At 38.0% G+C, this 16606-nt stretch overlaps 1 protein-coding gene across 1 annotated transcript in view; it reads left to right on the top strand.

The window, feature by feature from the left end:
- Nucleotides 1-16606, top strand: part of LOC124881596 (protein eva-1 homolog A) — a 97540-nt gene that overhangs the window by 33893 nt on the left and 47041 nt on the right. The window contains exon 5 of the mRNA XM_047387225.1: nucleotides 13159-13302. Within this exon, the coding sequence (XP_047243181.1) occupies nucleotides 13159-13302 (144 nt within the window). The remainder of the gene's footprint in view (nucleotides 1-13158; nucleotides 13303-16606) is intronic.

Below are 16606 nucleotides of genomic sequence, written 5' to 3'. Positions count from 1 at the left end.
TATGAACTGTTTAAATAAAGAATATATGGTAAAATAGGCAGAATTTATATAGAACGTTTCTAGTCTGTTAGGCCACAAAAAGTGCTGTTCTGCTGTAAGTCAAATTCACCCATGTGCACTCATTAACTCTTACACATTCATACGCTGAAATAAAGATTGGGAGGCAACTTGTGGTTCAGTGTCCAAGGACTTGTGGGAGGAGGAAGCTGGAATTGAACTCCCGGTGTTTCAATTGGCCAGAGACTTCTTTTCCCACTAAGCCATTTTCAAACATAAGGAAAAGAATATCTGAAGATTAACAAAACTTGAAAGCCCTGTGACTCCTTGGTCTAAGTGTCTGTGTTTAAACTCCATGGTTTACCATTTGTTGCTCTAGTCAATGGGTGGTGCTATTCTCAGTGGAATACAGCTGCTGCCCTGTTTAAACTCAGACATTCAACAAACCTTTACGATTTAGGTTTCACAGCAGACACATTGCTTTGTTGTCTACATGGAGGGGTATTATCTGCCAGTCTGGCAGTATGTGCAGTTTGACATCTTGTTGCAAATGTACATGCTGTTTACGTACCAGCTGTAATAATCAATATTTTTATCCAGAGCGTTTACATTAGCTGAAATAAACAGTGGTGTAGGTCAGCTGTAAAATATCTCTGGCTAAACAGATGCATTCTCCTGCAGGTGTATCCATTAGTTTGGTCATCTGGCTGCCTGCTTTGCTGTTGGTCATGAAGCTTTTTCTCAATAACAAAATGTCTATTGCCCTTCCATCCATAATTGAAGGTCATCCTTAAAATGCATCCTAGAGCATACAGCCAAAAACAAACCTTAAACCTCTGGAGAAAGTCCAAAATAAAATTACTTGCTGCTATCTGGTGCTGGTTCCAATGGCAATGTTAGACTATGTTCTTAACTGGTCCAATTTAAATTAAAGGAAAGGTATAGTATTTGTACAACTTAGTAGAATGACGATTTCTTTTCTTCACAGCATCTATTTTGGTTTAATCTGAGATCATAGGAGGAATGCAACTTTACAAGTGAAGAAACAAGCTGTGAATATGAACAGATTTTTGGGTTGCATAACATTAAGATATGTTTCTTTGGCCAGCTTATTTTCTCATACATATTGATGTTTTGGAAATTTCAATAATAATGTTTTTTGCAGTCCTATGTGAGCCAAATGTGCAAGACTTCATTAGCAAATAGAAATGCAGCAATTTGGTTGAATTCAACATGTCAGGACTCCTGACCTCATTTAAACAACAAAACAAAGTGCCTGCTGAATCATCTCTTCATGAATTTCTTTCAACTAAGAAGACATTTCCTGAAAAGGTTGTTGTGGTTTGTTAAGGCTTCATAATTTCCTATATTTCCAATAGCCTCAAATGTTTTGGAAAAAACATCCTACTCTTGATGCCAGCTATTTAAACTTGTTCACACTTGCCCTACAATTTCTGGGGAATAAAAGTAACTTTTAATAGCATTTCTTTTCTTCACATTTCATCACACCTTTTTAAAAAAATAAATTCATAATTTCATATAAATATAACCATGTCTCCCTGGTAAAGGATGGAAGACACACTCAAACATGCAAACTCTGCCAAAGAAATGGAGTGGAATGCAGATCACATGTCCTCCAAATTGCACATTCTGGCCTGTAAAAAAGGGTACATATTAAGTTTCTGTACATGCAAAATGTGTGTGCATGTGCACTCCTAAGCACTTGGGATATAGAGATGTACACTTGTCCTTGTTATAGAGAAATGTTAATGACTCTAAGCTTGGACCTACTACTCGTATTACTGCAGCTACTGTGGCATTGGCACCAAGCCTCATTGCCAACCAGCTCATTTTCTTTGCTCCAGCTTTGTTTTGTTATTGCATGGAAGGAGATGAGCACAGAGGATTGTACCGTAGATGCACTCGTTTTTCTTCTCTTTTGGTCTGAAAGCTAGGGGCCATTTTTAGATGTAGGGGCTAACATAATACGTTTTTGACAAAGATCTCAGGTCAGTGTTGACAGCCTGACAAAAGCGTCATTCACGTCATCAAAGACAAATGTACAGAACAGCTTTTTGTGAGCATGTGTACATGTATCTATGTCCTTTTGTATGCTACATGAGCACTGATGGCTGCATTGAAGAAGTCCTCATACAGGTGGATTGAAAATGTGCTACAGAGGTGGCAGGTGAATTTAGGTGCCTTAGGATTTGGTTTCAAGTTCAGAATCAAATACAGTAGCTCTCAACATGGAACAATTTACAATGTGTGTGTGTGTGTGTGTGTGTGTGTGTGTGTGTGTGTGTGTGTGTGTGTGTGAGTGTGTGTCTGTTTCAAAAGACTCGTGGTGCTGTAGTGGGATTCCCCCTGTCATCTCTGTCTTTGATGCGGCTCCCATGTCACCTGCACAGGAAGTGAGGATGTCTTGAGTGACTGCCTAGTTACACATTAATTATTTCTGAATGCTTTTGTCATTACAATGTGGTGTAGTGTAAGTTTATTTTGTACCCACAGTAAGTTTTTTCAAAGTGTTAAGTGCCATCAGAAGAGCTTAAGTACCTTTACCTGGCAAGTTCGTTGTTGCCAGGGGTGGATTCAAATTATGGCTTCACCTAAGTGTACTGTTTATTAAGCAGAGATATGTAAAAAGCAATTTCAAGTTTTTGCCACAGATTCTTAACTTGATTTAGGTCTGAACTTTGACTAGGGCACCTTTTGTAGCCTGCAATGGACTGGCGACCTGTCCAGGTTGTACCCCGCCTCCTGTCCATAGACTGACTGACTGACTGACTGACCTTTTGCAGCACCTTTTGCAGTTTTGATGGCATGTTCTGGGTTGTTCTGTTTGATGGAGTGTGATACAGGTTGTTTTGTGGTTCATCCATCTTCCCATGACCAGCTTCTTACAGTGTGATGTTGCCACCACCAGGTTTCACCCTGCATTGTTCATGATTTGTTACATGCAGGACTAATAGTTGTATTGCCAACAATTTATCCCACCTCCAGCCACATGACAAAATGTGAAAAAGTTAAAAGCGGTAAGAATGCTTTTGGAAGGCAGTGTGCTTGATGTTTGTACATTTAATGCAATTTAGTTATTTTAGAACATACATCTGGTTGCTTGCTAAATGTAAAGTAATGAAAAACGTATAACATAAAGACACAAGCAGGTACATGAAATGTGCTCACATAACTAAAACCTCTTTGATCCCATGTTTTTTCTTGGTTTTTGGGGGGAGCATCAGGCAGCTTTTTGTGTTGAAGAGAATCCTCAAAGTAAAGGGGCTTGCCTGGGCCTTCTTCTATCATCTGCCACATTAACATCACACACACCTCTTGACATCTAAATAGGCCCCTATGCTTGGCATGCAGAATTTCAGACATTTTTTCCCCTCCCTTTGGGGAGGCCATTATGCTTTCACTTTTGAGTGCCTGCTATGAGGAGGTTATTTAAACACTTTTAACCCAGGCTTATTGCTCTCAGGCATTCACAGTTACTGTTAAGAAGCACTGAATTCTTTAAAGTGATTTTGGTAAAATGTGTGTTTGAAACCCTTTTCCAGATGCAGATAAGTTGTAAAATCACTTTTTCACATAATTGCAGTGACTGTAAAGAGTGACACAGAAACAGGTTGAAAAAAAAAAAAACATAAATGCTTTTTTCTGAAATTCAGAAGTGCTTAGCTTTTTTTCCCCAAGTAGTTGCAGGATTTAAAAAACTATTAAGTGTATAGCTTCTTGCTTAATACTACCGAGATATTTTGAATCTATCTGCATCCTTATGTATGGCTGGATAAACTGTAGTATGAAAGCCACGAAAATCTAGTTGACACTGAATTAAGGTAGAAATTGCTGTATATTTTCATAATACAAATTTTATGTCAGACATATTTCTGGACATTTTTTCAAAATTACACAGCATGAGGAATGTAAAATTTCACATATGAAAACTAATTAATCATTTCAATTCAAATCAATGTGTTGTCATTTTGCTGTATAACTGATACCATGCAATAAAAAGGGATCTTCAACATTGGGAGAATTTTATTAAATAGATAGATAATATAAGATAGACATCTAAAATAGGTGCAGTAATAAAATAGGAAATAATCTTAAACTGCAGTCCATTGACCTCAGATCCCTCACTATCCTCTCCCTCTCGTTGGCCATATTGCAGATTAAGTAGCCTTCTACGCTACATTATTACACATTCTAAAACCACATCTCCGTTGGATGCTGTGGGCTCTTTGAAACACTTGCAGTCAGTGTATAGACCATAGAACATTCAGCCCAAGATGGCCATGTAATTTTCAAATATAGAAAAGAGTTCCCAATTGTAAAAGAAGTAAAGGTTCAGAATTTACATGGATATTTTAGTCAACCCTTCCTTCTAATATACTCCATTTTTAATGCATGTGTCTACATGAAACCATTTTTAAATAGAATCGAATATATCTTTAATTCTCATTGTCACAAGTACAACATTCAGCTTTCTTGTCTGTGCATAAAGCAATAAATAATTTACGTAAAATAGACAAAAATAAAAAATTAAATAAAAACACATGTACACACATTCCCATGATTGCATCTCCTTTTCATTCTGGCTGTACTGAGTTTAGCTTTTGCTGTTTTTGAATCTGCTTGTCCTTGCTTTAACTGATCTGTAGCATCTGCCTGTTGGCAATAGTTCAAATAAAGCGTGACCTGGTTGAGAAGTGTTCTTTATGATGTTATGGACTTTTTGGAAATTCCCCAACAAACGTGGCATATTGAAAGAAAAAGTATGACTAAACTTTGCTACAGTAGAATAACATTGCAAACATTTTTGTTGTACTGAAGAACTCTAACATGCTTTTCATTTGAACAAGTTTATGGAGGGTTTCTATGATGACACATATAGACAAACCGTTGATTGTTTACTTAGAAAATTACTCTAATTGTGTTGATTTACATGTACATAAACACTTGCTGGACCTTTTAGGCACACCTGTTCAATTGCTTGTTAATACAAATAGCAAATTAGCCAATAATGTGGCAACAGCTCAATGCACATCTAGACGTGGTAAAGATGGTTTGTTGGAGTTCAAACAAAGAATCAAAATGGGGTAGAAAGGGAAAATAAATTACTTTGAATGGTGGATGGTGCCCAGCAGAAGGGTCTGAGTATGTCAGAAACTGGTGGTCTACTATGATTTTCATACACAACCATCTCATTGGAATTATAAAAAATGACTTGAAATGGAGATATTATCCAGTTAGTGGCAGTTGTGTGGAAGAAAATGACTTGTTGATGTCACAGGTCAGATGGAGAGCTTGGACCCACACTTTCTTGTACCAGCGGTTCAGGCTGCTGGTGGTGTAATTCTGTGTGGGAAATCTTCTTGGCATAGTTTGGACACCTTAACCCCACTTAAACACTACTGCTTACCTTAGTATTGCAGCTGACCATGTCCCTTCCATTAGAACCACAATGTAGCCATCTTCTGATAGCTACTCCCAGCAGCAGAATGTAACGTAACACAAAGCTCAGATCATCCAAAACTAAGTAAATGAACATAAGAATGAATTGACTGCACTCCATTGTCCTTCATAGTTACTAATCCTGACAGTAGTTAAGCACGTTTGGGACGTAGTGAACAGGATATTAACATTGTCAATGTACAGTCGACAAATCTGCAGCAAATGCATGATGTTATCATGTCAATTTGGACCAAAATATCTAAGGAATGTTTTGGAAACTTCGCTCAGTCTAGGCCAGAATTAGAAGCAAGTCTAAAGCCAAATCCAGTAACTTATAAAATGGTCGGTGAATTTATGTGCGTATGTCTGATTGTTCAAGGTAGGTTTATAAATGTTCACTGGGAGCCTCCCTTTAGAATAGCACTGTGTGTAGTGTAAAGCAGGTGAGTCAGACTGAAAGAGGAGATGGGGATGTGTGACAGGGCTCTCCAGCCATTGTTTTGAAATTCCAGGAAAGGCGTGTGTAGGTGGAAAAAAATAGTATTTTGGAAGTGGCTGTGGATATACTGATATGAACATGACTGTGTATTTGTTTCCTCACTGTATGAGCTAAGAGGCTTGTTATGTGAATGAAAAGGAGGTTTAACTGACAGCCATCCTATAAAATGTACCAGTATATATCTTACCCACAACACAGTTTCTTGGCTTTCAAATAAGGGTTCTGTGGCAAGTGAAATCCAACGTTAAGCATCAGCACGCACAAGACTGCATCTCATATGTTATTGTTCTGGGGTCTTATCTTGTGAAAGGATGCGAGTATATTAAACCAACACTCTGAGAAAAAGGTGGGAGAACATTGTACACAATCTAACATTGATTTATGTAACATTAAGATGGAAAAGTAAAAATGTATGACTGATGAGTGATGTGCCCAAAGGTGTGAGCTGAGATGCTGCTGGTACAGGGTAGCATATCAACACAAACTGTGGGAGACTAGAAGATGGAAAAATTAACAGCTGAAACTGATGTGTTTTTCCATTATATTAGCAGATGTAATCAGTTGAGTTTTAGTTAAAAAATTATTTGTGGTTTTTTGACTGTGGTTCTTTGCCTACCTTGTGTTTCCTTTGAAATCCAAAAAAAATCAGAATAGGTGAATGGATATGGGTGTGATTTTGTCCAGGAAACTCCTCCTTTTCCTCAGTGGCTCCTTGTCTTAGCTGTAGATGTTATTTTCTGTGCAATTGCCCAGTCCTTGTTGGGAGTTTTGAGGAAAGAAGGGTAGCAGCACCATCTTGGGAAATTGTTGCGAGTAAAGGTTAGAGGACATTGGGGGTTTTCAATGCTTTCCTGTGTTTGTGTATGTGTGTGTGAGAAAGAAAAAAGGGGGGATTGAGGAAGACTGTATGCCTGTCAATCTGTGTTAATACCACTAATGAGAGCCTGGGGAGGACATATCCTTTTAAACTAATCACTGTGTGTGTGTGGTCGATCCAGAATACAAAACCCATGTGTGTTTCTCCATTCTCCTGAAGGATAGGCTTCAAGTGTCATTTCAAAATTTAAAGCACTGTTGGCGTCATTATCAGGCAGCTGTTTGAGTTGCTTTATAATATCTTTTATTTATCTTTTTGTATTTGAGTTTTAATGCTTACAGGTGATATCTGTTCAGCACTTTGGTCAGTTGTACTGTTTTAAAAGTGCTTATAAATAAAGTTGGATTGGCTTGACTCTTGTACCACAATGTTTTTGACATTTTCTCGAACCCTGCAGCCTCGCTGGTGTTCTCTAAGCACTCTGCTTAACTTATCATCTAGCCAGGGAAATCAAAGCTTCAGCTAATGGGGAGTTTTCAGTCAGGGGGTCTTTCTCAACTGGGAGGATGTTTTCAATGTAGTAAAGCTTAAATAAACCCTTTAGGAGGAAATGGAAAGAAGGAGAGAAAATTAAAGCTCATCTCCAAAAGCAGGAGCTCACCATAGCCATGTTTTTAAAGTTGCAGCATAAACATTTTGTTTGTACATATACATGATTACGTGCAAGAAATCTTGAATTATAAAGGTGGCATTTTGTTAATTAAGGCTAAGCCTTAATTATGTCGTAGGAAAAAAAGTGGTGATAGAATTCGCAATAACGATACTTAAAATACTAAATAAGATAAACATAGCTTGAAGCATAACAATTGAAGCGTGAATTGGGTGTCATTTTGTTCTCACATCAACTGACACAACCAAAGTTTGGACCTAAACAGTCTCCCAAGTGTCAATAAATGTGTCCTGTCCTCACAATCTAAGATGATCATTTTAGACTATTCTCAAAGGAGTAACTATACTACATAACAGCTTATTTAACTAAAATCTTAAAAACAACTTAGGACAGCTGTTAAATTGGTCTTGACTTTTGCCCATTTCTTTTCCTCCAATAGTGTTTTAGAGGTTTTTTTTATTGGTTCTGCTATGAAAATGACAATGTGAGTCTATGTGTGAGATGACAGTGGGAACTGTGTAACCTTTCAGGTGTACAACGTTTTTTCGAGTTCCTCGTACCGGTTCCCACAAGGTGCCAGCTTGCTCAGTTTAATGCACAAACTCTGACCTGATATTGTATAGGTTTATTATACCAGTTTCTAACTGCCATTAAAGCAGTTTAAACTGTGCTCTTTCTTGGTTATAAATTAGACACCATTTAAATCCTTATATTTGCAATATATATGTCTACTAAATTGCCCTCGCAGTCTTCCTGACTGTGACATTTGACCTCTGACCTTTGTCGTAATTCGTTGTGGCCCATTGACGTGTGAGCCAAGTCTTAAACCAGCCTTTTCTCTTTACCTTTGACTTTTTTTTCTCCTCTGTCTAAGGCCCACCAGGGGAGACGGTATGACAGCCTAGTGTCCACTTTCAAAGGCTCGTTTTCACGTGTTGTTTTAAGGGGTTTTGATGGACCATGAAGGCCTGGAAGGCATTCATGCAAAACCAAGACGCATTCAAATTCCCATAAGACACACAACAGGAGATTCTTCTGACTTTATTTGTTCTTATCGTGCACCTTCTTATCATTTCACAGCTGTTGGTATTAAGAAATGAAGAATATAAAAATCCACTGGGATTGAATTATTTTTATTATTTTGAACTTTTTAAGTAATTCACATTGTATAAAAAAGTACACAACTTTCACAATTTTTTCAGCATTATTCTAGATAACTTAACATATAACTAGCTTCAAGGCAAGCACCTTTTATGCTCATGTCTACCTAATATGTGTCGTCATGCTCCGCTGTTGATGAGATCTGCAGATGAGAGTTCCAAGAGGAGATGGCAGGTGCTTAGTGATGATGTATGAGAGGCCCATGCATCCATTTCTCTGCCTCGTCTCCACACAAACACACACAGATGTTGGATCATATGTCCTTTGGACAATGTAGGGCCCCTGGAAGCTTTATGATGTTGACACATATCAACACAATGAGAGCTGAGAGTGAGGAGAGGGTTTAAGTGTGTTTGTTTATATTCAAAGCTGTTGTAGTTGTGGTGAAAATCGAGTGGGGACATGAATACGGAAGGCGAGTCAATGTATTATTTTTTCCTGTTCTGGTTTTATAAGCCAATTCTGACTGCTGAATATGAAGTAGGAGTATATAACTTCGAAGGCAAGTTAATTTAATTAAAAGTAAAAAATTACCCGAATAAATCAAGCTTTTCGTATAACTGAGAAGATTTCAAATTATTTGCTAAAGTGTACTTATATTTAATTTAATTAATATTTTGTATTTTATACAGGTACAGCTCAGTACATGATATTATCATTGAATATTTATTTAATAATTTAGTTCATGTCAAAAAAGTATTTTACTCTTTTTTATTATAAATAAAATAGACAGAGTAGGAAGGGTTTATTTTGTTAATTTTGCAGAAAAAACTGCATCGATATGGCATGGCATGGAAACGACATTGAGACTGCATTTCTCGTCTCCTTCTTGACAATCTACCATAGATTCTGTAAGAGCTTCAGGTCAGATAATTTTGCTAACTATTCAAGCATGGTGATGCCATGTTCATTAAAATAGGTTTTGGTACTGTTACCAGTGTAGGCAGGTAACAAGTTCTGCTGGAAGATGAATCCAGCATCTCTATAAAGTTTGTCAGCAGTTGGGAAGCATGGAGTGCTCTAGGACTGATGTTGGACTTGATGAAACACAGTAGATCATTACAAGCAGATGACATAACTCATCAAATCATCACTTATTGTGGAAACTTCACACTGGATTTCAAGCAGCTTGGATTTTGACCCTCTCCACTCTTCTTACAGACTCTGGGATCTTGATTTTTAAATGAAATGCAAAATTAACTTTAGTTACAATTTATTTCAACTACTGCACAACAGTCTAGTTCTTTTCCACCTAGTCAATGTAAGACATTTCTAAAGTCTCTATTTCAGGAGTGTCTTAACAGAAGGAATGTTTGATAAATCTTAAAGCACTGACTCCAATTAGGAATATCTTCCAAAACACTTGAATTAACTTTGTTTCACAATCCTCTCAAAAGTGCATCTATCCCTGCTCTATTGTTCACATTTTTCAACCACACGTTTTCCTTCCACCTAATTTTCCATAATATGCCAGGATACAGCACTCTATGAACAGCCAGCCTCTTCAGCAAAGGCCTTTGTGGTCTACCCTCCATGTGGAGACTGTCTGCTGGACAAATGTCAAGTCAGCCCCCACAACCCCACCCCCGACCCATTATTTTGAAAGGGAATAACAACAGATTTCTTTATTATATATGCTTTCTTTGTTAACCGGGCTTATGTTATGTTAAATCTTTTTGAGAAACTAAATTATATAGCTGTAAAACATGATCATCAAAAAATAAGAGCTCAAAATAAACTCTTCTGCATGTATAAAATCTATACAATATGAGCTCAACATTTTGGAATAAATAAAGGAAAAGGGAACTATTCAATTCTGACAATTAGGAGAAGCTGTTGATTGACAGAAACAAATCCTTTGAAAAATGTATGAAATGGACATTGATCCTTTAAAACTGCAGCACATAAAAAACACTTTCTTGGAAAGGTGTTCCGCAAATCTTTTGTGTTTTATGTTTAGTCACAACTTTAGCAACTTAGTTCTTTTTTATGTTTCTGTATCATAACAAGGAATAAATAGAGTTTTTATGAAGAAGAATTGCTAAATATAAGCTGCATGACTTTAGCCTTTGTAATAGGGTGACCAGATATCAAAAAACCAAGGATGCTGAGGAGGGATATTGTGGGACACATTCCCAACACTATCATGACATCATACATTTTTATTTAACAAATATCTCACATTACATTCAACAATCTCTACTTTGCCTGATAGTGCAAAACAATGAATTAGCACAAGTTTAAAAAACTTTACAAGCTTTTAAAGTTTAACACAGGTAACCTCAGCTGCTGTTACCTTGTCTGCCTGGCAGTCATCTCTGGGTTTGAGTACAAATGAGTCCATAGATCAGTAGGCGGCTTTTTTAGCCGTGCGTGACTTGTGCGACTCACATTTACAGTGTCGCTTCACATCGTGCTCCCCTCTGTGTGAAATTGAAAAATAACTTGGGCAAACTTCATAAAAATGTTCTTGTTCTGTTTTATTTTACTAACATTGTGGCGTGCAGGTTGGTCATGATGTGGGACGCTGATGCGTATTTTGACTGACCACTGATGTGACTCTGTGATGATGACTGCAGCTCTGCTTTCTTTACATTTCAAAAAAGGTCCAGTCAAATAGTTTTTTGACTTATCAGAACCCAGTCAAATGCGGGACATTGTTTCTGTTTTAGGGTCAACGGGACAGGAGTGAAAAATGCTCACAGTCCCGCACAAATCAGGACATCTGGTTACTCTGCTTTGTAATAAAGCGATCAAAATTTTTATCTCATTAGTTACAGTGCCTTGCGAAAGTATTCGGCCCCCTTGAACTTTTCAACCTCTTGCCAAATTTCAGGCTTCAAACATAAAGATATAAAATTCAAATTTTTTGTGAAGAATCAACAACAAGTGGGACACAATCTTGAAGTGGAATGAAATTTATTGGATGTGTCAAACGTTTTTAATAAATAAAAAACTGAAAAGTGGGGCGTTCAATATTATTCGGACCCCTTGCGTTAATACTTTGTAGCGTCACCCTTTGCTGCAATTACAGCTGCAAGTTGCTTGGGGTTTGTCTCTATCAGTTTTGCACATCGAGAGACTGAAAGTCTTGCCCATTCTTCCTTGTAAAACAGCTCAAGCTCAGTGAGGTTGGATGGAAAGCGTTCGTGAACAGCAGTCTTCAGCTCTTTCCACAGATTCTCAATTGGATTCAGGTCTGGACTTTGACTTGGCCATTCCAACACCTGGATACGTTTATTTGTGAACCATTCCATTGTAGATTTGGCTTTATGTTTTGGATCATTGTCTTGGAAGATAAATCTTCCTCCCAGTCTCAGGTCTCTTGCAGACTCCAACAGGTTGTCTTCCAGAATGGTCCTGTATTTGGCTCCATCCATCTTCCCATCAATTTTGACCATCTTCCCTGTCCCTGCTGACGAAAAGCAGGCCCAAACCATGATGCTGCCACCACCATGTTTGACAGTGGGGATGGTGTGTTCAGGGTGATGAGCCGTGTTGTTTTTACGCCAAACATATCGTTTTGCATTGTGGCCAAACAGTTTGATTTTGGTTTCATCTGACCAGAGCACCTTCTTCCACATGTTTGGTGTGTCTCCCAGGTGGCTTGTGGCAAACTTTAAACGAGACTTTTTATGGATATCTTTGAGAAATGGCTTTCTTCTTGCCACTCTTCCATAAAGGCCAGATTTGTGCAGTGTACGACTGATTGTTGTCCTATGGACAGACTCTCCCACCTCAGCTGTAGATCTCTGCAGTTCATCCAGAGTGATCATGGGCCTCTTGGCTGCATCTTTGATCAGTCTTCTCCTTGTTTGAGATGAAAGTTTAGAGGAACAGCCGGGTCTTGGTAGATTTGCAGTGGCCTGATACTTCTTCCATTTCAATATGATTGCTTGCACAGTGCTCCTTGGGATGTTTAAAGCTTGGGAAATCTTTTTGTATCCAAATCCGGCTTTAAACTTCTCCACAACAGTATCTCTGACCTACCTGGTGTGTTCCTTGGTCTTCATGATGCTCTCTGCGCTTTGAACAGAACCCTGAGACTATCACAGAGCAGGTGCATTTATATGGAGACTTGATTACACACAGGTGGATTCTATTTATCATCATCAGTCATTTAGGACAACATTGGATCATTCAGAGATCCTCACTGAATTTCTGGAGTGAGTTTGCTGCACTGAAAGTAAAGGGGCCGAATAATATTGCACACCCCACTTTTCAGTTTTTTATTTGTTAAAAAAGTTTGACTCATCCAATAAATTTAATTCCACTTCACAATTGTGTCCCACTTGTTGATTCTTCACAAAAAAATTGAATTTTATATCTTTATGTTTGAAGCCTGAAATGTGGGAAAAGGTTGAAAAGTTCAAGGGGGCCGAATACTTTCCCAAGGCACTGTATGTCACTATGTCAACTCTTTTTTTAATTTTAATGTCATTGAAGTAAATAGATAAGTTCTGTTGCAGTTATGGACACTTTATATAATTCATTTGATTCATTTTCACCAGGCTGGTTGGTTTTAATACCAAATATCCTCTTCTTTTTTTTTAGATTGCCATTCAGGTAAAGCCCTGCAGGTTCTCACAGCTCGCTGCCAGGGAAAGAAAAACTGTCGGGTCCAAGCCTCCTCCAAAGAATTTGGTGATCCATGCTATGCTGGCACCAGAAAGTACCTCAGTGTCATCTACACATGTGGTGAGTTACACAACATGCTCAATAACAGGGTTTCCTGCACCTGCCACTAGGAGGTGATACTTGCTTACTTATAAATTGTGCTTTTTTTCAATAGGATTTTCTTTTAGCGCTAAAATACGTCCCAAATATAATAGTTAGGGTGATTATGCTTTTGGATCCTCAGTGGTTGCAAAGAGACTCCATTATGATGTTTTCCAGATGAAACTCAAAAATCATCAAAAACTATATATGGCTTTTTAAAAGAAAGCTGTTTTATTTTTTTCTTTGTGCTTGAGACATTTTTGTATAAGTTGAGGTAGTTTTTCTTTCGCTCTTACCTCTGTTTTAACTTAATCTACTTACATCTATGGAAGAGATATAAAGATAAAGTCTTCCGCTTTTATCTATTCCCTACCCCCAGGTTAATCCTGAACTGTCAAGGCTGTAATTTATTAACCGTGTGCTTGGTGTTTTGCTCAAAAGGTCACACACACACACACACACACACACACACACACACACGCGCATATACACACTCACAGAGGCGCCTCAAGCACCATGAATCGATCAGTGAGTGCCATGACGTGGAGCTTTTCAAATCCACAAGAACGTTAGCTCCAGAAACCCCAAATTAGATGAATCCCGCTCCAAGGCTTGGCATGTCAGTGGCATTTCTCAGTTCTAATTTTAAGGACTGAATTTATTTCATCTTTAACTGGTCCCCTGGGGTAAAAAAGAGCCTTTTATGCACTCATTTGGTTTCATTTGGTTTACAGGTTTATCTATGTGGACTTCTCTTTCTTCTTTTCTTCTACAGCCCCCTTCAATTCAGTGTAATCATCAAACATCTCAAAGTTCTGCTGCTAGATTTTGGCTTGTTCGTTGTCTGGTTTTCAGGAACCCCTCCCATGCATCATTAATCTCCAAATACTATCAACTATTATTTAAGATACCCATGCCACCTTTGTCTGGATGGATTTCTTCTCACTGCAGACAGTAAAACAAACTGTTCAGCTGTGTTTACGCAGTCGTTTGGCCAGAATCTCGGTCTGACCGCCGTTATCTGTCACTGATAACTCAACAATCAATCTTAACAGCTCTGGTGCTGAAGTTGAATTTGCAGATGTGTGCCTGTGTAAAAGTCTTAGAGACTGGGCAGAAAGAGGAAGGATATAGGACATTAGCTTGCTATCTTAACAGCACCAGAGCGGTTAGAATTGCTGTGTCTGTACATGTGCAGCTTGTTGGAGCTAGGCTGGGGGTCCATGGTGGGAGAAGGAGATGTTTGAGGTGAATAAGTCTAGTGCTCTGGGCTCAGGCAAAGTGGTTCATTGGTGGTTGAGTGTGGGGGCAACGCATCGGGACTAAGCACTCCTGGTTTGCAACATTTACATCTATGCATTTATGTTTCTCCTCCAATCTGGGTTCTTGAATAAAAGTGGAAGATTTAAATTTATTAATAATTTCTATAAATTTCATTGATCAAAAAAGTGTTCTTTTTGTTTAAGATTTTTTTTTTGTGCTTAAAAGTTTACACTGCACCGGAAAGGTTGCATAAACCACACTACAACAGGAAGGCCCATTGTAAATCATAAACTGTCCCATACCACTGTGTCTGTAATCTTAGGAGGTTTTGATGTCTGCCAACAACACAGCAACTAACCGTATGCATGCAAATAATTGCATGCATACAGTTCTTTGCAAAAATATGTATAGCTCTGACCATTTTAACATCAGGGACAAGTTATGTGTGGGATACAGGGAACATTTTATAGAATGTGCTTTAGTCAGATGATACCAAACCTGAACATTTTGGCCTACATGCAAAACTTCACATCACCGTAAAAAAAAACCATGGTGGTGCTGGCATCAGTGGATATGCTTTTCTTCTGCAGGCGCAGGGAAGCTGGTCAGAGTTGATGGGAATGTAAATGGAGCTAAATACAAGCATGTGCTTATCCAACAGCACAATGCAGTGGTTTAGATCCCAGCACATTCATGTGTTAGAAAGTCCTAGTCAAAGTCCAGACTCTAATCCCATAGAGAAGATGGGGCATGTTTTGAAAATTCATGTTCACAGATGCTCTCCATCCCATCTGACTGAATTTGAGGCATTGTGCAAAAATTCCAGTCTATAGATGTGCAAAGCTGGAACAGTAATACCCCAGAATGTCGCAATAATAGGCTACTTTGCCTTGGTCTATCAGATAGAATTCCAATAAAATGCATTGAAAGTTGTGGTTGTGATGGGATGAAATGTGAAAAAGTTTAAAGTGTGTTAATACTGTTGCAAGGCACTGTATTTCTACAAGTAATAGGTGCAAGTACTATCTTAATTTAGAATGAGGACTCGTTATCAGCCCTGACTTGCCTCTGATTTGTGAAGCTTTACCGCTCCGGCTTTTTCGTAACTTAGCTCGAGGGACAGACTCCTTAGAAATAACACAGATGCAAATGATCTGGAACTCTCCATCAGTGTCCCTGTAGATTACACACACGTTACAAGGCCGTGGCTGCCAGGCTTCATTTACACTCTCTCCTTCAGGAGGAAGTTCCTGTGATTTGTTTTTCAAAGAAGTGCTACATGAATCCATAAATAGAACCAATGCAACCCCATGTAGTTGATGAGACTGTTGAAAACAATTTTTTAACCCTGATAATTATTCATAATGAAAAAAGTAAATATTTGCTTTCAGTGTAGCTACATGAAATTGATAAATGAGTCTTCTATGGACCATTTGTTTCCAAAAGGGACTTTTTGAAGTTTCCTCCTTCCTGTGTTTAGTTATAGTGAATGGTTGTCCTGTATTGAAAGGAGATAAAAACATGAGATGAAATGATCTATAATATATTTTTACCTATAGAGATTTGTTTTTTTACTTTGTGCCAAATTTGATCTAATCTGACAACTTATTCAGGTTGTTGTTTGAAAACCAAATGAGTAAATGTGTTAAGTTTTATATATGAACAGTAAGTGTGATATAACCAAATACAGATTTATATATATTTACATGCAAAAGGTATATCTTGGGTTTTCTTGATGTTTGAGTCATAGAATGCATTTTAAAGGTATTTATCTTTGCTTGAACTTTTTCACATGCTGTCCCATTCAGCGTGATTTGCAGTGTTAGTTTTCTGCCACACATAGAGTTTTTTTATGTCGGTCAAACAAACCTTTGGTCTAAACCATATATCATTTTCCCTCCACTTTATAATTATGCAGTGCTTTCTGTTAGTCTATAACATAAAACCATGAATGAATCCATTTAATTTTGTGGTTGTATTGTAATGAAGTATGAGAAATGTATTCAAGGGATGTAAATGC

This window comes from Girardinichthys multiradiatus, chromosome 15 (assembly GCF_021462225.1).
Source record: "Girardinichthys multiradiatus isolate DD_20200921_A chromosome 15, DD_fGirMul_XY1, whole genome shotgun sequence".
Classification (NCBI taxonomy): Eukaryota; Metazoa; Chordata; class Actinopteri; order Cyprinodontiformes; family Goodeidae; genus Girardinichthys; species Girardinichthys multiradiatus.
This window is presented reverse-complemented; position numbering and strand designations above follow the sequence as displayed.